At 43.1% G+C, this 26,872-nt stretch overlaps 1 protein-coding gene across 1 annotated transcript; it reads left to right on the forward strand.

Moving 5' to 3' along the window:
* The first annotated feature begins 3,619 nt into the window (after positions 1-3,619).
* LOC138749339 (probable G-protein coupled receptor 139) lies at positions 3,620-4,802 on the forward strand. The gene is made up of 2 exons (XM_069910548.1): positions 3,620-3,650; positions 3,904-4,802. The coding sequence occupies exons 1-2, from the start codon at positions 3,620-3,622 to the stop codon at positions 4,800-4,802; spliced, it is 930 nt and encodes a 309-aa protein (XP_069766649.1).
* Positions 4,803-26,872: the final 22,070 nt, after the last annotated feature.

Raw genomic sequence — 26,872 nt, forward strand, 5'->3', positions numbered from 1 at the left:
CTACCCAAAGGGCCTCATACAACAAGATTGTTGACTAGCCCCTTATCGTTGCATAATACCCAATCTAAAATGGCCTGCTCCCGAGTTGGTTCCTCGACATATTGGTCTAGATAACCGTCCAGTAAACATTCAAGGAATTCCTCCTCCTCAGTATTTTTACTAATTTGGCTAGTCCAATCTATATGCAAATTAAAGTCTCCCATGATGACAGCTGTTCCCTTATTGCACACTTTTCTAATTTCTCTTTTAATGCCTTCCCTCATCTGTACACTACTATTTGGATATCTAAATGTGTATCTATATCTCCTTCATCAAAAGGAGGCACTAGATTTACCTCTCTACTCACCAAAAACGTCTCCCCAGGAGTTACAGCCACAATTCTCTTACTTCCCTCCATCTCAATTTTTATCTTCTCTAATTGAAGCCGTCTGTCCCTTTCAATTTTTTCCAAGTCATATTTTCTTCATCTTTCAACATCCTCCCTCTGTTTTTCAGTTTTCCCTAACTCATATTTCCTCCATTTTTCATCCTCTTTGTTTTTCTCTGCAGCTCCGCAGGTGATGGCTGTGATAAAAATGTATTAACATCCATTGCACTCTTTTTCCACACACACAAGCTTTAAATTAGCTTGGAAAAACCAATTAACTAATAAATCACAAGAACTCCAAAAGTTTAAGATTCCCAAACTCCAAATATTTCAATCCAAAAATGGATTATGAATCCAAACGACCCCAAAACCCAGCAGCAATAGAAATTCACCAAGACAAATGGTCACTTTAACAAAAGTTGCTTTTAATTTTCTTTGAACATGAAAACAGAATCAAACTTTAACTTATCACTATTAACTTTACTTAACTTAACCCCCTTCTAATTCTAAGCACACGTGTATGTAATGTGTATATGTTCAGGAAATTTCTTTTATTCACAGTCCAATCTCACTTCTCATTCCTCCAAGTTCACCAGTATCAGGCAAATCTTATACTGTGCACAGAATTCAAGATTTATAAATTTTCACCAGGCTCTAGTACTTTAAGGAAAATGAGTATCTCTCACGAAAGTTTTTGCTGGTTTCAGAGGGAAAAATTTGTTGCTCATTGGACACACACAAACTAATTTCCTTCAACCAGTCACTTCAGTGTCTTGCCAAAGAAACTTGCCCCTTCATAGGTTTTCCAAATGATAACCTCTTCTTCCAGGTCACCAGAGTGCCTCTTGTTTCCCTATTTCAGGAGAAATACTAGCCAACTATTTCCTCTTGTAAAAGGACCACAAGGGCTCTGAACAGGCTGAATTCAGGACTTACAACCCGTCTTCAAAATGGGGTTTCCAAGAAGCTGCCAGCATGTCACATTGCAGACTCAAAAGCCACTGTAGAACTCCACTCGCTCTCTGTCTGTCTGTCTGTCTCTCTCTTTCTCTCTCAAGAAAAATCCTGTTGTGTTCTTTCTTTCTCTCTCAGTTTACAAAACCACATGACCCCTCTTAGATCAGCAAACTGCAACCAGACAAATTGCTGGCACCAGAATCACTTTGTACTTGGGCATCTGTTGCTTAAAGACAATAGTCCATTTACACCTGCTTTTGAAGTTCCTTCCAAAGTAGTTTCATTGACTTTGCAAAGGCACTCAGAGCCTGGATGTCTGTTGTGAGCAAAGTTCTGGCATTTTAAATGTGATGTGTTTTGGAAGAATCTGTTTGTGACGTGTCCGACACTGTAAACCTCCACAATCTATCCTTTAAAAACATTTATATGTAATATAAAAAATAATATAACCCGTAACAACACATTGAAGTGAATGGGCATCAGTAAATAAAGTGAACTCATTTAGGTCAAGGGTATCATTTATAAGTGTTGGTTAGATTCAGCTCTGGGATTGCAAAACAAGAGTGAGGATGAATTTTCCCGTTCTAGGCAGATGTGTACAATGTACACCCGCCCAACTGAACTCCCTTTCTTTAGTGAAAAAACATGATATTTAAAATGTCATTTATCTGAAGGGGATTGTTGATATAAAATACTTCAAAGAATTATTCTAGTTAAGCACATAAACCCTGTGTCAACATTTTCCGTCAAGCATGTTACAAACTCCCTAATCTATCTGAAGAGCAAAATATATTGCACAATGTCAGAATCACTAAGATAGTTTTTTATAAATGTTTGTTCAGTGGGTTGTATCTGATCTGATGATGGTGATGGCCACACTAATTGGATCAGTGAGCTTTCCCACTCTTCTTTAAGAGTTTGTTGAATCAAACCCCAGTACATCTGGGCATTTTCCAAATCCTGTGCAACACATCACTGTCTCCCACACATGAATGGAATATCCAGCGATTTTCAACGTGGTCAGGATTTATTTTCCTGTACTTGCCGCAGTTGGAATTCCTGGTAAGATCCTGCAGATGTATTCTATGAGTTAAGTTCCTCTTCCTGCTGTGCACGTTGCTGTGTAGAATAATCACCTTGATCCCCAGAGCTATTGCCAGCCAGGAATGTTTCTAACATTTCCCTTTACTTCGTGATATTTTCTGTCGTGTTTTCTGACTATCCAACGATTGAATTACTGTTAATATTGACACGTACAAACTGCAGGGAAAGATTGTTTTAATTTGAGACTGCATCGAACAAGGCACGATTTCATATTCTAACCAACGTCAATATCTCAAATCTTTAAACGACCCTCGTGGGATATTTCAGACTCACTCATCATTTCTTGTATCATGAAGAAAACAAGAATTCTTTCTTATATCTCTCAATCAATGTTCAATTTCAACAATAATTTTAATGTTTTTCTCGTTTCCCCTGCACTGCGTTTTTGCATGTTTTATTACAAACGTATGGTTCCACTTGGTAAGTATGTTGTTCCATTATATTCCTAACCTCAAAGTACCATCGGGAATTCCAGTTCAAATAACGGTCCGATTCAATAGGGGCTTTGATGCTGCAGCACCCGAGTAGCCCTTCTGGGACCCAGGTGCGATTAGTGGGGCAAAGGTGCCTCCAGCATCTTTTAAGCTGAGGGGGATAGACCCAGTAAATCACCAACCCGGTGAATTAAGGGGGATCCCGACCCGCGATGATGTGATAAGTGACACGTCATGCAAACCAGTCTGCCCTGTCCCCCCCCCCCCCACCAGTTGCAAGTCACACCCCGACTCCCTCTCAACCTCAATCACGCTTCCCCCACCCTGCAGCAGCAGACCCCTCTCCCCTTCCCCATGGCCATCGACCCTTCTCCCCTTCCCCGTGACAGCTGACCTCTCTCCCCTTCCCTGCTGCAGCCGACCCTTCTCCCTTTGATCATGGCACCGCCCCTCCCCACGGCAGTGACCTTGCCCCCACCCCGGCCCTGCGGAAGCGACCTTCCCCCCTCTCCACCCCCGCCTTGCAGTAGTGACCTCTCTATCCCCTCCCGATCACCAGAGTTTCCCTGTGCCACCAGCCTGTAAGCGCTGATGTTACCGGAACAACTGGGTTGGCTATTTTCGGTTTCAAGCCGAAGGCGGAGCGATCGAGGCGTGGTCGGGCAGGGACCCGGTAGAATTAGGACAACTCTATGCGGGTTGGATCCTTTCAACCTGTATGGGTCGCTAACCAGCCAAATTGCCCAGTTAACCCCTAATGACTGGGGCAATCAGGTATTCACCGGCAGGTACGTGGTGGACTCAAGAGTTGCAGCTGTAAACAGCAGGATTGATGCCAGACACTCAGTTCCACCACTGCCCTCCAGCAGGAGTTCAAGGCCGGGGTCGGGCAGACTGCATTTCCTCATCTTCCATTCACTGGTAGCTGATCACCATGTAAAATTGGATCACAAACTGCATGGGCACTTTGATCTGCATGTACATTGATTAAAATTGTTCAAATGTGACGCCCTTTGAATAATCTTTTCCCCTTTTTTCCAGTTAACTTAGTGGCGATTGTAATTCTGTCTCGAGGAAAATGTGGTCTCTCCAAATGCGTCACTCGTTACCTGGTGGGAATGGCAGCGGCTGATTTAATAGTGGTTGTCATTGGTGTTGTCATGGATCAGATTAATAACATGTATGTTTATTCCAGTTATTTACTCCAAACTCCAATATGTGCCGCAATACTTGTCCTCAGACTTGCAAGCATGGACTGTTCTGTTTGGCTAACAGTGACTTTCACGTTCGATCGCTGTATATCAATTTGCAGTCAAAAGCTGCGGAAGATCTATTGCACTGAGAGAACAGCAACTGGGGTTGTTGTCACTGTGGGTTTCTGGAGCTGTGTGAGGTTTGTTCCATTTTACTTCTCAGTAGGACCTTATATCACCATTGAGAACGTTCCATGGCGCTGCATCCTAAAGGATGAATATTTTATTGCACCCTTGTGGAAAGCATACCAATTGTTCAACAGTATCATCACTCCTTTACTGCCAATCGGTTTAATTGTGCTGTTCAATGCTTTAACAGTCACTCACATTATGGCAGCTAATAGAGTGCGCCAAAGACTGCGGAACAAGTGTGAGAATCGGAAGGACCCAGAGGTGGAGAACAGGAGGAAGTCGATGATTTTGCTGGTCGTTCTCTCAGTGAATTTCATTTTGTTGTGGACACCATATGTCGTTTATACCATGATATGGCAGGTTCAAAATTACTCTTACACAGACAGATATTTGAATACCCCAAAGTACATCCTTCAACAGTTTGGATTCATGCTGCAGTTTCTCTGTACCTGCACCAACACCTGCATCTATACCCTCTCACAGAAGAATTTCAGGAACGAACTGAGCAATGCAGTGAAATGTTTGTTCACATTGAATCGACAGTTCCATCGGTAAAATGTAAGTCACTTCTGCTGAATCTGGAAATGAAACTTTTTTTAAAAATGCCACGCTAAATATCATAAAACCTTCCGAGGCTAGGACTTGAAAGGTAGTAATCAAATAATCCACGAAATATAGGAAAATAAAATAGATGAAGCGGGGCAACGAGACAAACGAATTATTTTCCCACCCAAAAAATGTGCATTAGAATAATTATATTTTAAATCATTAGATTTATGTGGGCATCTGGCTAAGCTTGGTTACATTTGTATAATATATTGAATTGAATTAAATATTTTATTTATATAGCACATTTTAAACACAACAGAATGTTGCTCCAATTTGATATTGTATATAGATATGTTTTTGAAGGAGATAGATTGTGGGAGTCGTGCAGGTCACAAACACACAAAAACACCACCAAACAGATCTCATTTTAAATGCCAGAGCTTTGCTGAAAGTGAGTCATGCTGGCGCCGAGAGCCTTTGCAACGACAATGAAACAAGGAGACTGTTTTGCCAAAGAATTTCAAAATCAGGGGTAAATAGATTATTGCTTTTTAAAGCAATAGTTGAATAGGCTCAGAAGATTGGGTGTGGTTCCACATTCTGTCTGGTTGCAGTTTGCTGTTCTAAGAGGGTCGTCTGGTTTTGCCAGCAGAGAGAGAACAAGACAAAATAGGTTATTTTTAGAGAGAACAAAAATTCAGTTCGAGTTCTGCAGTGGCTTTTGGAAGATGGCAGCTTGTTTAATCCCCATTTTGAAGGCAGGTTGTTAGTTCTGAGTTCAGCCTGTTGAAAACCCTTGTGGTCCAGACAAGAGGAAATGGCTGGCTAGAATGTTTCTCCTGAAATAAGGGAACATAGGCAGTAGGAACAGGAGTAGGCCAAAAATGGCCCATCGAGCCTGCTCCGCCATTCAATAAGATCATGGCTGATCTCATTTATGACCTAACTCTACCTACCTGCCTTCTCCCCATATCCCCTAATTCCTCTATCATGTAAACATTTATCTAACTGAATTTTAAATATGTTTAATAAAGCAGCCTCAACCACTTCCCTGGATAGAGGATTCCAAACATTCACCACTCTCTGGGAAAAGCTATTTTTCCTCATCTCTGTCCTAAATCTACTCCCCCGAATCTTGAGACTGTATCCTCTTGTTTTAGTTTTAGGAAACAAGAGGAACTCTGTGGTAACCTGGAAGAGGTTATCAGTTGGAAAACCCTGCCTTCTTTCATCTAGTTTCCTAGCATTTGAATTGTTTGCCCTTGTTAGATCTGACATTATAGGGAAATGAATATTTATGCCCACACCATAACTCTGTACCCCATGGGAATGCTTATGTAGATGCTACTGCAAAAGCTGCTGTTATAAATAGGTCCCAGTGATCCAAGAACTCAAATCCCTGCCCCAACTCTACCCCTTTAGCCACGCATTCAACCTCCACCTGATTCTATTTCTGCCCTCACTATCACAAGATTATTCCCTTCATGGTCCTTCTTCTGAGCTCCCTACCTAACTCCCTATATTCATTTTTCAGGACCACTTCCTCCTTCCTCCCTATGTCATTGGTACAACATACACCAGGAACCTCCCCCTCCTCCTTTCAGGATGTCTCAGATATGCATAGTTACATCCCGCACCCTGGCACCAGGGAGGCAAACCACCATCCAGTTTCATCTATTGTATCCACAAACCCTATATCAGTCCTCCTGACCATCGAATCCCCTATTACCCTCCTCTTCCTTTCCCTACCCTCCTGGGCTATGGTGGCTGACCCTGCGCCAGAGGTACAGCTGCCTCTGCCTTCCCCAGCCTGACTGTCCCCCCAATAGTACTCAAGGAGAAGTACCGATTGTTGAGGACTACAGGCTCAGGTGTTCTCTCTTGAACCTGACCCTTCCCTTTCCCCTTCCTAACAGTAACCCAGTGCCTCTCCTCCCATGGGCCTGGTGAGACCACCTAACTCTTGTCCATGATGGCCTCACTCTCCCTGACCAGAGCGAAGTCATCGAGCTGCGGCTCCAGTTCCCTGGGACGCTGTAGCTCAGCACACCTAGTGCAGACGTGGATGTCCGAGAGGCTAGAAGACTCCATAACTTCCCACATCTGACACTGTGAGCAGAAAACTGCCCTCACACTCATCCCACCTCTCTCTTCACTCACCTTACAAGAGAAAAATAAAAGATATATTAAATTAAATGTGACTGTCTTACCTTGGTCCTGATATGCTCGTCCTCAGTCTCAACTTGCCGAAGCCTCTTGAGGCAAAGGCTTGGAGCCCCACTCCTTCACCAGACCACTCACTCACAGGGGTGCTCCTTGCTGGCCACTCCCTTATACTTTCCATAATTTTATTGGCCCTTGACCAATAAACCATATAACAATTACAGCACAGGAAAACAGCCAACTTGGCCCTTCTAATCCATGCCAAACACTTTCTCCCACCTAACCCCATTGTCCTACACTCAACCCATAACCTTCCATTCATTTCCCAACCATATACATATCAAACTCCTCCTTAAATGGTAAATAGAGCCTCCCTCCACCACATCGTCTGGAAGCTCATTCCATACTTTGGGGATATTTAACGGGGAGGTAGGAAGGGAACCAAGAGCTGGCAGGTGAAGGCAGGTGAATGGGGTTGAAAAGGATAATAAATCAGCCATGATGGAATGGCAGGGTGAGTTTGATGGGCCAAATGGACTAATCTGCTTATGATCTTATTGTATTACAGTCAGCAACAGACATCGTGACCATGAACTTTGCAGCATCAGGAGAGGTTTCCTCACTTGGATTTTAAATTGGTCCCTGTGTGTCAGAGGTAACCCCAGCTCCTAGCGCCCCACCATCACTCTCCCCACCTGCATTTCATTCATCCCGATCAAATGCTTTTTCCGCATCAAGCGCAACAACCATTGGTTGCATTGATCAATGTTATTAGTCTAAGAATATTATCAGACATGCGCCTATTCTTAATAAAACCTGCTTGATCTGTATGCACTAACTGAGGTAAATATTTAGCAAGATGGTGTAGAAAGAAGATGTGCAGTTCCACCTCTCCTCAGTTGAACTAATTGATACCCAAATTTAAAAGTTGTGAAAGTGATTAAAATTATTTTTTAAAGGTGCTGAAAAGTAGAGAATAAAAATGACTGCAAATGTGAAGAAATCCAAGGCACAGTTACAGAAGAAATTACCTTACAAAAGTGTCAAAGAACTCACCAGGTTGAAGCCACGGAGTTGTCAGTAGGAGCCTCCAAACCTCAACGTACTCCCCCGGCCAGCTACGTATAACTACGGTGCCGACCTTGAAATCATAAGATGGCGCTGACATTGTTTTGGGCTCGACCAACTCTGATCCGCGCATCCGTGAAGCCATGCACGCGGGTGAGTCAGCCGAATGATGTTTGCTGCACGAGCCCACTGTAATGCCTGGTGGCCTAGAGGCACGCAGTGCTGCATCGGAAGATGGTGCTTCTGTGAGAGCAGCTTCATGTACTCAGTACTAACTGAGGGAAGAAGTCTCTCATGAATTGCCCACTGGATTGGCTGGCATAGTGGTTAGTGCAATGAAGTTTCAGTGCCAGGGATTTGGACCAGTGCTTTGTTCGTTCTCCCTGTGTCTAAGTGGGTTTTCCCCAGGAGCTCTGATTGTAGGTCCATTGGATTTTAATTATCTTTAAACATTAGAACAGGATCAATCTTTAACTTAATTTAACCCCCTTCTAATTCTAAGTACATGTGTATGTAATGTGTATATGTTCTGGAAAGTCCTTTAATTAACAGTCCAATCTCACTTCTGACTCCTCCAAGTTCACCAGTATCAGGCAATTCTTATACTGTGCACAGAATATAATATTTATGAATCATTACCAGATTTTAGTGCTTGAATGGTAAATGGTTACCACTCAGGAAGGTTCCAGTTGGTTGAGGGAGAGATTTGTTGCTCATTGGACACAGACACAAACTGATTTCCTCTAATCAGCCACCTCAGTGTCTTGCCGAAGAAATTCGCCCATTCATGGGTTTTCCAAATGTGATAACCTCTTCTTCCAGGTGACCACAGAATTCCTCATTTCCCTTATTTTAAGAGAAACACTCTAGCCAGCCATTTCTTCTCGTAAGGACTAGAAGGGTTTTCAACAGGCTGAACTCAGAACTCACAACATGTCTTCAAAATGAGGTTTTAATAAGTTGCCATGTTACAGCCTCCAAAATATACTGCAGAACCTCTCTCTCCCTCTAAAAGAGAAAGCTTGTTTGGTCTTCTCTCTCTCTCTCTCTCTCTCTCTCTCTCTCTCTCTCTCTCTCTCTCTCTCTCCCTGCTTTGCAAAACCACATGACCCCTCTTAGAACAGCAAACTGCAACAAGACAGATTGCTAACACCAGAATCAGTTTGTGAGCCTGGATATCTGTTGCGTTAAATAAAATAGTCCATTTATTCCTGCTTATGAAGTTCCTTCCAAAGTAGTGTCATTGCCTTTGCAAAGGCACTCGGAGCCTGTCTGTCGAGCTTCAACAAAGCTCTTACATTTTAAATGAGGTGGCTTTTGTGAAATGTTAGTCTGTTTGTTAGGAATTAAAGTACCTTTAAAGAAATTGCTCGAGACAAAAATTGAGAACAAAGAACATTTATTACTACAACAATGCAAAGTTGGGTGCTTCCCCTTACCCTGGGAATACACACACACACTGGGGCTCACCCAACTTTTATACAGTTGATTTCAGTGTAGGAATACCCTCCCCCTTACATTCTTCTGCCTCCTGCTGGAGAGGTTTGGCATTAGGCAATCCTGCCTGCCTACGTGCAATTTCAGTATACTTGGAGAACCAGGGGGGGTTATCCTGTCGGTGTCCCTTCATGTCATTGTCCTTATTCACACCTTCCTGATTCTCGGGGCTACAGTCTCTTGATATGCAGAGTTGACTCATTCTATCTAGGGTTGGCTAATTTCATATGTATAAATCTGTGTATGGTTAGCTAATTAGAAATGTATGACTTGGTACTTCTGTCCAGGGCTAGGAGACCCTTATCTGATCCAGACTACCTCAACTTCCTACATTCTATTGTACCTTACCATTCCTTATCTTAGTCCTATGGTCTTGTCACAAAGACTAGAAGATTCTTATGTTAATCGTGCTGACTCTGCTTTCCTGCATCCTAAGCCCCAAGCTTATCCTGTTTGAACTGGTTACAGCCATTTTACTGATGAACTTTAGTTTCTTCCATGTTCATAATTTTAGGTCAATTTTCCCATCTCTCACAATCCTCACTTTTCTTTTAGATCAGTAATACTGATCTTTCACCATGATCAGTGTTACTGATCTTTGGTTACTAGTGTCAGTGTGACTGATCCCCCCCCCCCCCCCCCCCACTTTCCTCACTTTTCTTTTAGATCAGTAACACTGATCTTTCAAGTGTAAGGTGTGGTTTTACCCAGCTGGTCAATAACCGAATTGTAATGTCTGTGTAAAGTCTTTAGGTAGGGGAGCACCATGAAGGTCAGGGGAGTGAGTCCAGCTGCTTATTAGGGTTTGGAGTATCAGGCTCCAGTTCTCAGTAAAGAGTCTAGTCCATCCCATACGTTGAAATATGGAAGCAGTGTCTTTGAAGCACACGACCTTTGTAAGTGTTGTCCCGACGAAGTCTGTGAGAGGCGCTGCGTTCAGCAGCGAACGAGTCGCAGTCTATGAGAAGCGCTGCCTTCAGCAGCGAACGAGTCGCAGTCTATGAGAAGCGCTGCCTTCAGCAGCGAACGAGTCGCAGTCTATGAGAAGCGCTGCCTTCAGCAGCGAACGAGTCGCAGTCTATGAGAAGCGCTGCCTTCAGCAGCGAACGAGTAGCAGTAGTCAGGCGGTTCCGTTTGATTGTGGCTAGTATCTGATGTCCCCTTCAGCCCCGAACCCTAGGGCCACCGATCTCCGAAGGCTGTTTGGAGCCTGATATTAAAGTGTCAAGCAGCTCACGTTGTTGGAAACTGGTGCTCCCCTTCACGGGATGATGAAAAATGACCAAGCTGGGGGGGGATTGTTTCTTGTGATTTAACTGTGTGTTGCAGCTTGTCTGCTAACATTCATTGAACTTGTGAGTTGCAGCCTGTCTGTGTACATTAGCATATGTGTCAACTCTCTCTCTCTCTGCTACATGTACAATCCAATGTCCTTTGTGAGGATTTTGACACCCTGCACTCTACTTCGCTCCTTTCCACGTTATATAAGCACCAGATGAGCAGCAGCTCCCTGAAAACAGGTGTTCCCCTTCAGGGATGATCAGAGAGAGAGAGCCAGGTGGGGGATTATGTGTCTCGTGGTTGTGTGAAGTGTCTGTTTGTTTTGCGGTTAGCTTGTTAGTTTCCCCCTTTGTGTGAAATGTACATTGTTTGTTTTGCGGTTAGTCTGTGTACACAGGTGCCTCACTGTGTGACTGCCTATCCCCACTGTGTTTCCCTGATCCGTATTCTAAATACCTTGCCTCTATGCCCTCTCTAGCCTGTAAAACAGTACAATCTGTAACCTCTGCTACCCCTTCTCCAGAAGTACTTAAAACATCGAGAGTACTCCACTAAAGCTGTTTAATTCCCCTGGTCCGTATTGGGATCCCTTATATCCCATTATGACTATACATTAAATCTATGCCCTGTCTACATTCTAAAGGAGCTGAATTGTAACCTCTGCTGCCCCTATTCCAGGGGGGCTTAAAACATTAACGAACAATATTCCAAAGAAATTAGTAAACAACAATGAAGAATACATGTAAGCTCATTAAAATACAATAAGAACTGAATAAAACACAAAAAATGTAAAGCTCATTGAAAACTGCAATAAAATGCAAGAAGAACTGAATAAAACCACAATAAATGTCAAACTCATTGGAAACTGCAATAAAATACAATAAGAACTGAATAAAACACAATAAATGTAAAGCTCATTGAAAACTGCAATAAAATGCAAGAAGAACTGAATAAAACCACAATAAATGTAAAGCTCATTAAAAACAGCAATAAAATACACAAAACTGAATAAACCACGATAAATGTAAAGCTCATTGAAAACAGCAATAAAATACACAAAACTGAATAAACCACGATAAATGTAAAGCTCATTGAAAACAGCAATAAAATACACAAAACTGAATAAACCACGATAAATGTAAAGCTCATTGAAAACAGCAATAAAATACACAAAACTGAATAAACCACGATAAATGTAAAGCTCATTGAAAACAGCAATAAAATACACAAAACTGAATAAACCATTAAAAAAAAACGAATAAAATTGTAACATTATGGCACTTTGTCATTAATTCTTTGAATGTGGGTCCAGCCTTTCTCTCTTGTTCTTACTGCGGTGTCTGTAATTAAAAGTACACAGAAGGGACCATCCCAGGCAGGTTTTAGTTGATCCTCTTGCCATGCTTTTACATATAACCAATCACTAGATTTTAATAAAATGAATAACAATCTGACTTTCCTTTGTGTTAGTGTAAAAATTGTAAAATGAAACACAAACCATATTTGCATGGGTTTTGAATATGTTAGACCTTATTAAAATGCAGTTGGAGCTGCTTGTCTGTATGGGGCACAACCCTCCAATTTGTTAGAGTGAGTACATAACAGACATTGCAGCACAAGAGCCCCTGCAAGAGAACTTGAAACATATTCAACCTTTAGTTCTGCCTTAAGTAAAATGCCTTGTGCCACAGCTCACAGGAGCTGGCCTTATTTAAAACAGTCTGTAAAACAGGCACCAAAAAAAGTTAAAAGATGTTCTTATGAGGATTGCACACACAATAATTTAAGTACAGGCTAGTTTCTATTATATTCCACTTAAAAGTTCTGCTGCATGAATCCTGGAGCTTGTGGAGTCATTATTGAATCAAGAAATATTGGTACCATGCCAATCTCATTCTAACATGCCAATTTCTCCAGTCCTTAAGTCAAGATGTACTGAATAGCATCTGGTACAAGATCTGTGAGTTCTTAATGATATTATTATTCTTATGCACCCAATTGTTCTGAACTATGCCACCAATTTAAATCATATTCCACCTATTGCAGTACTCACACAGCACCATAGACCAGTTCGCAGGTTTATTTCTCCATTAAGCTGAATCCAGTTGCGCAGGATCTACCTCCGTGATTATTTACAATGTAACTTCTGCACTACCGGATTTAAATATAAACCTGATGAATGGGGGAAAGTTATCATGAATTAAATAACAGCGGCAATACAGAGAAATTGTGCTGAGGCATTAATTTCACTCCGGAGGAAAATGCACCAGAGAAATGAATGATTAAACTTATAGGAATCCCCATAGGAATCCCCAGAGGTATCTTTATTCTCCAGAGGTGGGTGATCTTTAAACTCACGGACCTTGACTGCTGAATGTGTAGAAGAAATGTATTAAATGTGTTGATAGGGCTCCATACCTCTAACTGCAAGACAAGAGCCTGAAGCCTCAATTTCAAGTGCCACAGTGCACTTAAAGGGACATGCACACTCCCCCTTCAACTGGCTGATCCAGCCACTATACACATCAGATCCTTTCTTTATCTCACATACACTTAAAGTTAAGATGTATAGAACTCACCCTATTTGCGCAAACATTTCTCCCTGCAAATGTTATAACATCACTCAACTCTCAGGTACTCCCTGTGCAAAATCACATTTAAATACAATTTATTTCATAAATTGGAATTAACTGGTAGTTAAATTCGCTAATTCTACAGTATTGAAAAACGATCATTTATGACATTTAATTTTTAGCATGAATTTTAATCAATATTGGTCAGTGACTGAAGTGGGAAGTCATGATTTATGAAATTATCTCTGGTCTCTACTCTCCCACTCCCTGCACTTCTCCCAACATTCAGGAGCTGGCACACAGTCCCTGCCTTTTTTCATGTTACTCATCTACTATTCCTTTAACTGCTTGCATCAAAATGTTAGCCTTTGCTTTCTGCTTATCCTCAGATGTCTGGACAAATGCTTTTTGTGTGATCTGTAGAAGCTGGGTTATTCCCTGCTCATGCCAATTTTCTGTCTTTTGTAATTTTCTCTTAATGTCTGGGGCTGAGTTGGTAACAAAACCTGTTAGTACCAATTGTTCCCCTGCTGGGGATTCTATGTCGAGACCCCCATATTGTATATATATTTGGTCCCAAAAATTGGTCTAACTGTTCGGCACATCCCTGGGGATCTTCTATCAGGGAGGTCAGTTCTTTCTTAAAGTTACACACTTCAGTACTGGTCAGGGGCACATTTACGAAACCGAGACCCTCTCTCATGGGAACTTCCCGCAGTGGTCTCATCCAATTGGTTTCTGGCTTATTAGGTCTGGGTTCCTGCTCCCTGGGAAATGAATCAAAGGGTTCTGCCCTTTCTTCCTGAAGAGTCTCACGCTGTTCTGAATTAAAGTTACCTCTCTCTCCTGCCAACAGAGGTGGTAATCGAGTGCTTTGTGAGCAAGTTATCATACCACTCCTGCTCTCTTCTCTCTTCTCTAGTGGTGGGGGAGGTGGGGAAGGTGCAGAAGGGTAGGTCATAGGAGGGGAAGGAAAGATAGGAGCCGGCATAGGAGGAACATAGGGTGGAGGGAGGGAATGTAACACATCCCAACCCTGTGATTCAGGGACAAGAGGTTCCTCCTCTCTCTTATCCCTGGATTCTTTCTCATTCAAAACCAGCTGTTCAATGGATCCCTTGAGCCAGCAGGCTGCATATTCCCTGCTCTCAACATTGTCTGGCTGGTTTTGATAGAGCCATAAGTTCAAAGCTTCACACATCCATTCATCCTCGGATCCGAATTTTGGCCAGTACACGGAGCTCCCTTTAACCGGGTATCCCACCCATTCATTACAACAATACCTGACCGTCGTCAGTTTGTCTTTACCGCGGGTCTTTCCTGTGCCCCACTCAGATAACATCATCCCAAGCGGGCTGTACGTAGCTATCTGGTGGTCACGTCCTGTGTCAGGACTCTCATCTCTACTGCCCGCTAGTCTGTCTTTACCGCGGGTCTTTCCTGTGCCCCACTCAGATAACATCATCCCAAGCGGGCTGTACGTAGCTATCTGGTGGTCACGTCCTGTGTCAGGACTCTCATCTCTACTGCCCGCTATTCCCATACTTAGGAACAAGTAAAATACTCTTACCGAGTTCTGGCAGTACTGCTCTAGCGCGCGTCCTTCCGCCGTTTGTTCTCAATGCCTCTTCTCGGATATCACTCGCTTCTTCCACTGACCAGCCACCCGTCGCCCGTGAGTCCAGCTGAATCAGCCGGGGTGCACCTACTCTCGTCGTCGGGGTACTCTGTCAGTGGAGGGAGTGTGATCCCGGACGAGCCCCCATTTGTTAGGAATTAAAGTACCTTTAAAGAAATTGCTCGAGACAAAAATTGAGAACAAAGAACATTTATTACTACAACAATGCAAAGTTGGGTGCTTCCCCTTACCCTGGGAATACACACACACACTGGGGCTCACCCAACTTTTATACAGTTGATTTCAGTGTAGGAATACCCTCCCCCTTACATTCTTCTGCCTCCTGCTGGAGAGGTTTGGCATTAGGCAATCCTGCCTGCCTACGTGCAATTTCAGTATACTTGGAGAACCAGGGGGGGTTATCCTGTCGGTGTCCCTTCATGTCATTGTCCTTATTCACACCTTCCTGATTCTCGGGGCTACAGTCTCTTGATATGCAGAGTTGACTCATTCTATCTAGGGTTGGCTAATTTCATATGTATAAATCTGTGTATGGTTAGCTAATTAGAAATGTATGACTTGGTACTTCTGTCCAGGGCTAGGAGACCCTTATCTGATCCAGACTACCTCAACTTCCTACATTCTATTGTACCTTACCATTCCTTATCTTAGTCCTATGGTCTTGTCACAAAGACTAGAAGATTCTTATGTTAATCGTGCTGACTCTGCTTTCCTGCATCCTAAGCCCCAAGCTTATCCTGTTTGAACTGGTTACAGCCATTTTACTGATGAACTTTAGTTTCTTCCATGTTCATAATTTTAGGTCAATTTTCCCATCTCTCACATGTTCATGAAGTGACCTACACACTAAATCTCCACAATCTATCTCTTTTAAAGATGTCATGATATAAAGCAACCTCCCTTGTGCAAATAACAATAAATAAATCCCTTCATCCTAATCTTTCCCATTCTCGACAGAAAATCCTCATCATATTTTTAAGAGTAGAATGAAATCTTTCCAAAGCACCCTGAGTTTCAGGATGATATGCAGATGAAGTGATTTGTTTAATTCCTAACTTGTAAATCAACTGCTGAAACAACCCAGACAAACATTAGATAATTGATTACTCTGGATCTCTTTAGGCAATCCAAAACTTGTGAAAAACTTTCCAGAGCCTTTACCACTGTCTTGGCTTTAATATCCATCAATGGTATAGCTTCTGGAAATCTCAACGCCGTACACATAATTGTTAACAAGTACTGATTCCCAGACTTAGTTTTAGTCAGAGGACCCACACAATCCACAATAACCCAAGTGAAAGGTTCCCCATCAACAGGAATAGCTTGAATTGGAGCCACTGGAGGAGCCTGGTTAGGTTTCCCCACAACCTGACAGAAGTACATGTCCAGCTCCAAATTACAACATCCTTCCTCAAACCAGGCCAGAAAAATTATTTCAAAATTTTATTCATGGTTTTCTTTACACCAAGATGACCAGCCAAAGGTGTACTATGGCCAAATTTAAAGTTTCATTCTGGTAAATTCTAAAAATAACCACCTGTTGAATCACCACCCACTCATCAAGAGGTCTCCATCACCTCATTAACAATTCTTTCTCTCTTAAGTCAACAAGATCAGAATCAGTCTTCTGCTGCTCAATTAACTCTTTCGTTGACAAAGAAAAACCCAGACTCTCACAATCTTCTTCAACCTCATCCTGCCCAGGCTGATTTGTTAATCTCAAAACTGACCCAACTTTATCTTCTGCCAAATCATTCCCTAACAAAATATGAGGCCCCTTGCATGGGTAACTCTGAAATAACTCCTACTACAACAGGTCCTTTAACTAATTCTGAATTCAAGACTATTTGTGCAGAGATATTGGCTCTCCCTCACCTCCAACACCTCTAATCAAAGTTGTCTCTCCTGTGTCTGAATATTGAGCAAGAGTTAAAACATTCTCCAACAACAGTGACTGGGCAGCTCCAGGATCTCTTAGAATTTTAACTGGAACCTGTGATTTTCCCTCCTTTACTGAACCCAAGCCCTCTGACACAAAAATACGTCCATAACATCCTTACCAGGTTTGGAACATCTGCTTTCCTTAAATTCAACTGTCTGAATACATGCTTCTGGTAAAACCTCCTTTTCTTGTCTCTTTTTCAATACTTGACAATTTGGAATAACATGACCAGGTTTCTTATAAAAATGACATATCAATCCAGATGTTCTGTCCTTTCCCAACTTACCTTTAGCCTTTCTCTTAACATTCTCCCCAGACTGTTTTTCAGGCTTACTTATCTGTTCCACATTAACCCTCTGAAAAGGCTCACTCTTCTGAAATCTGTTTTTGTGAACCAGGGCATATTCATCCGCTAATTTTCCGTTTTCTGCCACATCCCCATGTCTTTCTCATCCAGGTATAATTTAATCTCATTTGGAACACACCTTTTAATTTCCTCAATTAATATCAATTCTCTTAATCTGTAAAAATCATTATTTATACCTTTTGAGGTGCACCAATGGTCAAAACATAGATTTTCCGAGAGCAAAATCCATATAAGATTGGTTCCATGTTTTCACCAAATTCATAAATTTTTGTCTATATGCTTCTGGAACCAAGTCATAAGCTTTCAGTACTGCTTGTTTAACATTATTGTAAACTTCCACTTGCTCTGCAGTCAAGCTACAGGATGAAACTTGTGCTTTTCCTTTTGATACACATTGAAGCATAAGAGGCCTTTTTTTTTACTATATTCTCTCAGCTGAAAATATATATCTCCCTCATCAAAAGGAGGCACTAGATTTACCTCTCTTCTCACCAAAAACCTCTCCCCAGGAGTTACAGCCTCAATTCTCTTACTTCCCTCCATCTCAATTTTTATCTTCTCTAATTGAAGCCATCTGTCCCTTTCAATTTTTTCAGTCATATTTTCTTCATCTTTTTCTCCCTCTGTTTTTCAGTTTTCCCTAACTCATATTTCCTCCATTTTTCATCCTCTTCTCTTTGTTTTTCTCTGCAGCTCCGCAGGTGATAAATGTGATAAAAAATATATTAACATCCATTGCACTCTTTTTCCACACACACAAGCTTTAAATTAGCTTGGAAAAACCAATTAACTAATAAATCACAAGAACTCCAAAAGTTTAAGATTCCCAAACTCCAAATATTTCAATCCAAAAATGGATTATGAATCCAAACGACCCCAAAACCCAGCAGCAATAGAAATTCACCAAGACAAATGGTTACTTTAAGAAAAGTTGCTTTTAATTTTTTTTAAACATGAAAACAGAATCAAACTTTAACTCATCACTATTAACTTAACTTAACCCCCTTCTAATTCTAAGCACACGTGTATGTAATGTGTATATGTTCAGGAAATTTCTTTGATTCACAGTCCAATCTCACTTCTCATTCCTCCAAGTTCACCGGTATCAGGCAAATCTTATACTGTGCACAGAATTCAAGATTTATAAAGTTTCACCAGGATCTAGTGCTTTAAGGTAAATGAGTACCACTCACGAAAGTTCTTGCTGGTTTCAGAGAGAGAAATTTGTTGCTCATTGGACACACACAAACTAATTTCCTTCAACCAGTCACTTCAGTGTCTTGCCAAAGAAACTTACCCCTTCATGGATTTTCCAAATGATAACCTCTTCTTCGAGGTCACCAGAGTGCCTCTTGTTTCCCTATTTCAGGAGAAATACTAGCCAACTATTTCCTCTTGTAAAAGGACCACAAGGGCTCTGAACAGGCTGAACTCAGGACTTACAACCCATCTTCAAAATGGGGTTTCCAAGAAGCTGCCAGCATGTCACATTGCAGACTCAAAAGCCACTGTAGAACTCTACTCGCTCTCTGTCTGTCTGTCTGTCTCTCTCTCTTTCTCTCTCTCTCTCTCTCTCTCTCAAGAAAAATCCTGTTGTGTTCTTTCTTTCTCTCTCTGTTTACAAAACCACATGACCCCTCTTAGAATAGCAAACTGCAACCAGACAAATTGCTGGCACCAGAATCACTTTGTACTTGGGCATCTGTTGCTTTAAAGACAATAGTCCATTTACACCTACTTTTGCAGTCCTTCCAAAGTAGTTTCATTGACTTTGCAAAGGCACTCGGAGCCTGGATGTCTGTCGTAAACAAAGTTCTGGCATTTTAAATGTGATGTGTTTTGGAAGAATCTGTTTGTGACGTGTCCGACACTGTAAATTCCACAATCTATCTTTTAGAAACATTTATATGTAATATAAAAAAATAATATAACCCGTAACAACACATTGAAGTGAATGGGCGTCAGTAAATAAAGTGATCTCATTTTGGTCAAGGACATCACTTGTAAGTGTTGGTTAGATTCAGCTCTGGGATTGCAAAACAAGAGTGAGGATTAATTTTCCTGTTCTAGGCAGATGTGTACAATGTACAACCGCCCAACTGAACTCCCTTTCTTTAGTGAAAAAACATGATATTTAAAATGTCATTTATCTGAAGGGGATTGTTGATATAAAATACTTCAAAGAATGATTCTAGATAAGCACATAAACCCTGTGTCAACATTTTCCGTCAAGCATGTTAATCTACCTGAAGAGCAAAATATATTGCACAATGTCAGAATCACTAAGATAGTTTTTTATAAATGTTTGTTCAGTGGGTTGTATCTGATCTGATGATGGTGATGGCCACACTAATTGGATCAGTGAGCTTTCCCACTCTTCTTTAAGAGTTTGTTGAATCAAACCCCAGTACATCTGGGCATTTTCCAAATCCTGTGCAACACATCACTGTCTCCCACACATGAATGGAATATCCAGCGATTTTCAACGTGGTCAGGATTTATTTTCCTGTACTTGCTGCAGTTGGAATTCCTGGTAAGATCCTGCAGATGTATTCTATGAGTTAAGTTCCTCTTCCTGCTGTGCACGTTGCTGTGTAGAATAATCACCTTGATCCCCAGAGCTATTGCCAGCCAGGAATGTTTCTAACATTTCCCTTTACTTCGTGATATTTTCTGTCGTGTTTTCTGACTATCCAACGATTGAATTACTGTTAATATTGACACGTACAAACTGCAGGGAAAGATTGTTTTAATTTGAGACTGCATCGAACAAGGCACGATTTCATATTCTAACCAACGTCAATATCTCAAATCTTTAAACGACCCTCGTGGGATATTTCAGACACACTCATCATTTCTTGTATCATGAAGAAAACAAGAATTCTTTCTTATATCTCTCAATCAATGTTCAATTTCAACAATAATTTTAATGTTTTTCTCGTTTCCCCTGCACTGCGTTTTTGCATGTTTTATTACAAACGTATGGTTCCACTTGGTAAGTATGTTGTTCCATTATATTCCTAACCTCAAAGTACCATCGGGAATTCCAGTTCAAATAACGGTCCGATTCAATAGGGGCTTTGATGCTGCAGCACCCGAGTAGCCCTTCTGGGACCCAGGTGCGATTAGTGGGGCAAAGGTGCCTCCAGCATCTTTTAAGCTGAGGGGGATAGACCCAGTAAATCACCAACCCGGTGAATTAAGGAGGATCCCGACCCGCGATGATGTGATAAGTGACACGTCATGCAAACCAGTCTGCCCTGTCCCCCCCCCCACCAGTTGCAAGTCACACCCCGACTCCCTCTCAACCTCAATCACGCTTCCCCCACCCTGCAGCAGCAGACCCCTCTCCCCTTCCCCATGGCCATCGACCCTTCTCCCCTTCCCCGTGACAGCTGACCTCTCTCCCCTTCCCTGCTGCAGCCGACCCTTCTCCCTTTGATCATGGCACCGCCCCTCCCCACGGCAGTGACCTTGCCCCCCACCCCGGCCCTGCGGAAGCGACCTTCCCCCCTCTCCACCCCCGCCTTGCAGTAGTGACCTCTCTATCCCCTCCCGATCACCAGAGTTTCCCTGTGCCACCAGCCTGTAAGCGCTGATGTTACCGGAACAACTGGGTTGGCTATTTTCGGTTTCAAGCCGAAGGCGGAGCGATCGAGGCGTGGTCGGGCAGGGACCCGGTAGAATTAGGACAACTCTATGCGGGTTGGATCCTTTCAACCTGTATGGGTCGCTAACCAGCCAAATTGCCCAGTTAACCCCTAATGACTGGGGCAATCAGGTATTCACCGGCAGGTACGTGGTGGACTCAAGAGTTGCAGCTGTAAACAGCAGGATTGATGCCAGACACTCAGTTCCACCACTGCCCTCCAGCAGGAGTTCAAGGCCGGGGTCGGGCAGACTGCATTTCCTCATCTTCCATTCACTGGTAGCTGATCACCATGTAAAATTGGATCACAAACTGCATGGGCACTTTGATCTGCATGTACATTCATTAAAATTGTTCAAATGTGACGCCCTTTGAATAATCTTTTCCCCTTTTTTCCAGTTAACTTAGTGGCGATTGTAATTCTGTCTCGAGGAAAATGTGGTCTCTCCAAATGCGTCACTTGTTACCTGGTGGGAATGGCAGCGGCTGATTTAATAGTGATTGTCATGGATCAGAATTGTACAAGGAATTGGGGATTACAGTGGTTCCACTGCTCCTGTTAACCCCAGGCAGCTGGAATAGTGGAATGTCCAAATGAAACATTAAAAAAAACTAAACTGGCCAAATTGAGTGAGGAAACAGGGCTATAATTAGGTAAAAGTCCCCCCCCTAGCATTTTTTAAAATGTGGTTAACACTCCAGGCTAAGTCAGGGCTATCTGCTGCAGAGATGGTCCACAGACAGCCAATATGGACATTGGAGAGCAAAGCCCGCACTGCCAGTAGGATGGATTTATTATCATTAGGTGAGGACATAAGCAAATATTTGTGAAATCTAACTAAACGATTTTTGAGAGATGCATTCACAGGTAAAACAAACACACTTAAAGGAAGGCGATCCAACATTCCCCACCCCACCCCCATCCCCACCCCTCTCTCAGGGGGATATCTGCACAAATACTGATGTCACTGAGTCCCTCTCTCTGAGGGGGACATCTGTACAGTAACCTAAGTCTCTCAGTTACTCTTTCTCTCAGAGGAATATCTGTACACTGAATGGTATCTGTCAGTCCCTCCATCTCTTAGTGTTATATTGTACACTGACCAATCATGCCTTCTCTCTCCAGGGGAGATATGTGAACTGACCAATGTCTCGCTATCCCTATCACTCTCAGGGGGCTATCTGTGGACCAGCCACTGTCTGTCAGTACCCCTCTCGCGGGGGAATATCTGGTGTCTCTCTGGCCAAGGAATATCTGCACATTGATCAGCTAACCTCGTCTTACCGCAACTCCAGTTCTCACCTGATCCAATTCCTCCCCACCTACATCCACGATATTCCCCCCCCCCCCCCACCCCAGCCCAATTCCTTCCATCTCCAGTTACATAAATTTACCTGAACTTAATTGCCTCATATTCAGTGTGGATGTCCATCCCCTTTACACCTCCATTCCCCTTATAGGACTCAAGACCCTTTGTTTCTTTCTTGAAATGACCTAACCAGTCACCCTCCACTACCACTCTCCTCTGCCTGGCAGAATTTATTCTCACACTTAATAATTTCACATGGGTCCCAGCTATGCCTGCCTGTTGGTAGGTTTTGTGGAGCAATGCATGCTGCAAGTCTACACAGGCAAGGTCCCTCACCTCTTCCTTTGCTAATATAAATGACTACATCGCTGTGGCCTCATGTACCCATAATTCACTTCGGTGCCAACTTGCACCCTGATCTCAAATTCACCTGGTCCATCTCCCTCAACACTCCCCCCTTTCTTGCTCTCTCTGTTTCCCTCTCGGGAGATGAGCATTTCACAGACATATTTTAGAAACCCACTAACTCCAACAACTACCTTGAACACCCTGTCCACTGCCAGGATTCTGTTTCCTTCTCACAATTTCTCCATCTCCACTCTACCTGTTCCCAAGGTGAGGTCTTCCTGTCCAAATCATCGGAAATGTTTGCCTTCTTCCACAAATGTGGCTTCCCCTCCATCACCATGAACTCAATCCTCATCTGCATCTCCCCCACTTCTCGCTCATCACTCCTGGCTCCCATTGTCCCGAGACGTAATAAACATAGGATTCCCCTTGTCCTCACCTACCGCCCCAACAGCTTCCACATTCAATATATTATCCTCCGTAATTTCCGTGACATACAACATGATCCCACCACCAGACACAGCTTCCCCCCTCCTCCCTTCTCCACTTTCCATAGTGGCCGCTCCCTCTGTGACTCTCGTCCACTCATCCCTTCCCATTAATCATCCCCTTGGCACTTTCCCCTGAAGCCTCAGAAACTGCCACAGTTGCACACATACCTTTCCCCCTCACCACGGTTTGGGTCCCCAAACAGTCCTTCAAGGGAAACAACACTTCACTTGTGAAGCTACAAAGTTATTCACTGCATCCCGGCTCCCTTTGTGGCCTTCTCTACATCGGACAGATGGGGCACAGACTGGGTGACTGCTTCGCTAGGCACTGTCACTCTGTTCACGTTAATGACAGGAATCTCCCAGTGGCAAACCGCTTCAATTATGCGCCCCACTCCCCTGCTGACGTGCACGTCCATGGTCCCATGTACTGTTAATCCAAGTGAAGTATCAGTTGATGAAGTAGACAAAGATGATGTAGTCACACAATAATCATGGCTTTTATTAGCAGAAACTAATGGTACAATAATGAAAGACAATGGGTGCAGACACAGTTATACCCGAGGGGAGTGTCTTTAATGGTAGAGATAATACACGGCCAATGTCAGTTAAGCAAGGCTAGGCAAAAGGGAGACTGACAGCTCAGCAGAGATTCACCACACTAAGATTACCCATAAATTGGGGTTGCAACATTTATTTTTCTGTCTGGGCTCTCTCCAACTGGAGGTTTTAATATCAACTTCTCCAGTTTCTGCGAGCCCACTCCTCATTCTCACTCTCTTCCCTATCCCTCTGGCTTCTTTCCTCCAGCTCTCCACCCATTCTCTCTCCATTCACAGTGCCATCCCTCCTCCCCCATTTTCTGGTGTGCCCTCCCTCCCTTGTGGGACTCTGCCTCCCCCCCCACTAACCCTCCCCACCCCACCCCACCATTTTCATTGGGCGTTTGACAAGGCCGAAATGTTGGTTATGTATCTCTATCTTTGCAATACAAAGTGCACTCTGAACTCCAGCATTGTGTTTTACGAGCACTCATGTCTACCATGATTCAATGTTTTTAGTGGTTGGCCATGGCCAGAATCAACTCGCGCTATGCAAAGTACTGCAGTCCACCTACTGCCACAATCAGTCCGCAGCAGACATGATCTAACTGGCTCTCCACTCAGCTTTGTATCACCTAGACAACAGAAACACATACAGCAGGCTGCTTTTCATCGATTACAGCTTCGCATTTTCATCCCCTCAGGACTGGTCATCGAGCTACAGACCCTGGGTCTCTACACCACCCCCTCCTACCGGATCCTTGATTTCCTGCACAGAAGCCAACAGGTAGTGTGAATCAATAGCAACGTCCGTTCCTCAGTGACGGTCACATATGCCCACTGCTCAACCTACATCCGTGACTGCGGCTGGACACAATTCAAATGCCGGTGACACCACAGAATCAGGCATGAGCTGGGGAATCAATTGGGAATAGATGTTCTCACTAGAAAGCACAGCAATGATGAGGAGGATATTTAGGGACCACTTGTGCAGGATTCTGGATGTTTTTCCCCCTGAGACGGGGAAGATATGGTCATCTAAGGGCCCTGGGGTTGACAAAAGAGAGGAGATGGCTGGGTAAGAGGAAGACTGAAGCAAAATACAGGAAGGGATTGTAAGAAGCCAGGAAGGAACTTAAGAAATAACCAGAAAATTAGAAGGGGTCACAAGAAGGCCTTGGCAAGTAGGATTAAGGAAAGACCTAAGGCGTTCATGCATACACGAAGAACAGAAGGATGATAAGATTGAAGGTTGCGCCACTTAAGGATGAAGTTCACAACATGTGCCTGGAGGCAGATGAAGTGTGGAGGTCCTAAATGAAAACTTTGTTTCAGTGTTCACCAGAGAGAGGGACCTTGGTCAATGTGAGGACTGTAGAGTAACATTTTGTGTATTGGAGTATGTTGAGGTAAAGAAAGAAGATTAAATCTGAGGATTGATCATTCCCTGGTACCAGATGAATTATACCTTGAGTTACTACAGGAAGCGAGGGAAGACATTGCTGGGGCATTGGCAATGATCATTGCATCTTCTCTTTCCAGAAGGGAGGAACCAGAGGATTGGAGACTGGCAAATGATCCCCCCTCCGTTTGTGTTTTTTTAAAAAAAAACAGGGATAATCCTGTGAATAGACCTTGTCAGTGAAGAGCAAAGAACTGTAGAAAATTCTAAGAGGAAGAATTTATGAGCAATTGGAGAAATATAGTCTTCTCAGACAGTCAACATGGCTTCGTGAGGGGTAATTCATACATCACGGGCCTAATTGCGTTTTGAGGAAGTAATAAAATAAATCGATGATGAAGGTGGTAGATGTGGTGCATATGATGGATTTTAGTTGGGCATTTGCATAGCCCCCCATGGTAGACTCAGTCAGAAAGTCATGGAGCCTAGGCTGTGTGGAGTCATAATTGACTTGCCTGTCAAAAGCAGAATGAGTAGTAAATGGAACATATTCATCCTGGAGATCAATGACCAGTAGAGATCCAAAGCCATCTCTTCTGGGACCCCTGCTCTTTGTGACTTTTATAAATAACCTGGATGGGGATGGCTGGGTAAGCTTGCAGATGATTGGAGGCGTTGTGGATAGTGTAGAAGGTTGCCATTGGTTACAACAAGAGAAATACAGGATACAAAGTACTGACACTCCGCCTGTATAACCTCAGTGGACGAGCCATCCAGTCTGTCTTGTCTGAACAGTGCTGTGACATTTTCCCTGACCAGAAATGCCCCCGCTTCCCCTTTATCACATCTAAAACAACAGGACTCTGGAAATTGGCCTTTATGCTGGCCTTTATCAATCATTGCATGGAATATAGGAGTTGGGAGGTGATGTTGAGATTGTAGAAGACGTTGGTGCGGCCTAATTTGGAGTTCTGTGTGCAGTTCTGGTCGCCTAATTATAGGAAGGATATAAACAGAGTGGAGAGAGTGCAGAGAAGGTTTACCAGAATGTTACCTGGGTTTAAGCATCTAGAGTATAGGGAGAGATTGGACAGATTAGGTCTTTATTCTTTGGAGCGTAGAAGGTTGAGAGGGGATTTGATAGAAGTATTTAAGATTATGAAAGGGATAGACAGAGTGGATGTAGATAGACTATTTCCGTTAAGAGGAGGAAAGATTAAAACAAGAGGACATGAGTTAAGAATTAAGGGGCAGAGGTTTAGAGGTAACATGAGGGGGAACTTCTTTACTCAGAGAGTGGTAGCCGTGTGGAATGAGCTTCCGGGAGAAATAGTGGCAGCGGAGTCAATTGTATTATTTAAGAAAAGGTTGGACAGGTATATGGATGAGAAGAAGATGGAGGGTTATGGGCATTGTGCAGGGAGGTGGGACTAGAAAGGGGTGTTTGGTTCGGTGCGGACTAGAAGGGCCTAATGGCCTGTTTCCGTGCTGTAATTGTTATGTTATGTTAGACCTGCCCCTCCTGCAACCAAGTTTCATGAAAGGCCTCAATGTCATAATTCCACGTGACAATCCACACGATGCTCGTCTGTTTCTCCTGAAACACACGTAGCATTGAAATAAACGCACCTCACAACATTATTTCCACCACACACAGCCCTTACATTCCGGTCTTTGCATGCAGTCTTAACATCTTCCCTCCCTGACTGTCACCCAGCCACCTTCCTCCTGCCACCAAGGTGATATGGAATCCCTGTCACTCTCATCTGTCACCCCCCTCAGCATCCTGAATGATCAGCTCCAG

The sequence above is a fragment of the Narcine bancroftii genome, chromosome 14 (assembly GCF_036971445.1).
Source record: "Narcine bancroftii isolate sNarBan1 chromosome 14, sNarBan1.hap1, whole genome shotgun sequence".
In the NCBI taxonomy this organism is placed as follows: Eukaryota; Metazoa; Chordata; class Chondrichthyes; order Torpediniformes; family Narcinidae; genus Narcine; species Narcine bancroftii.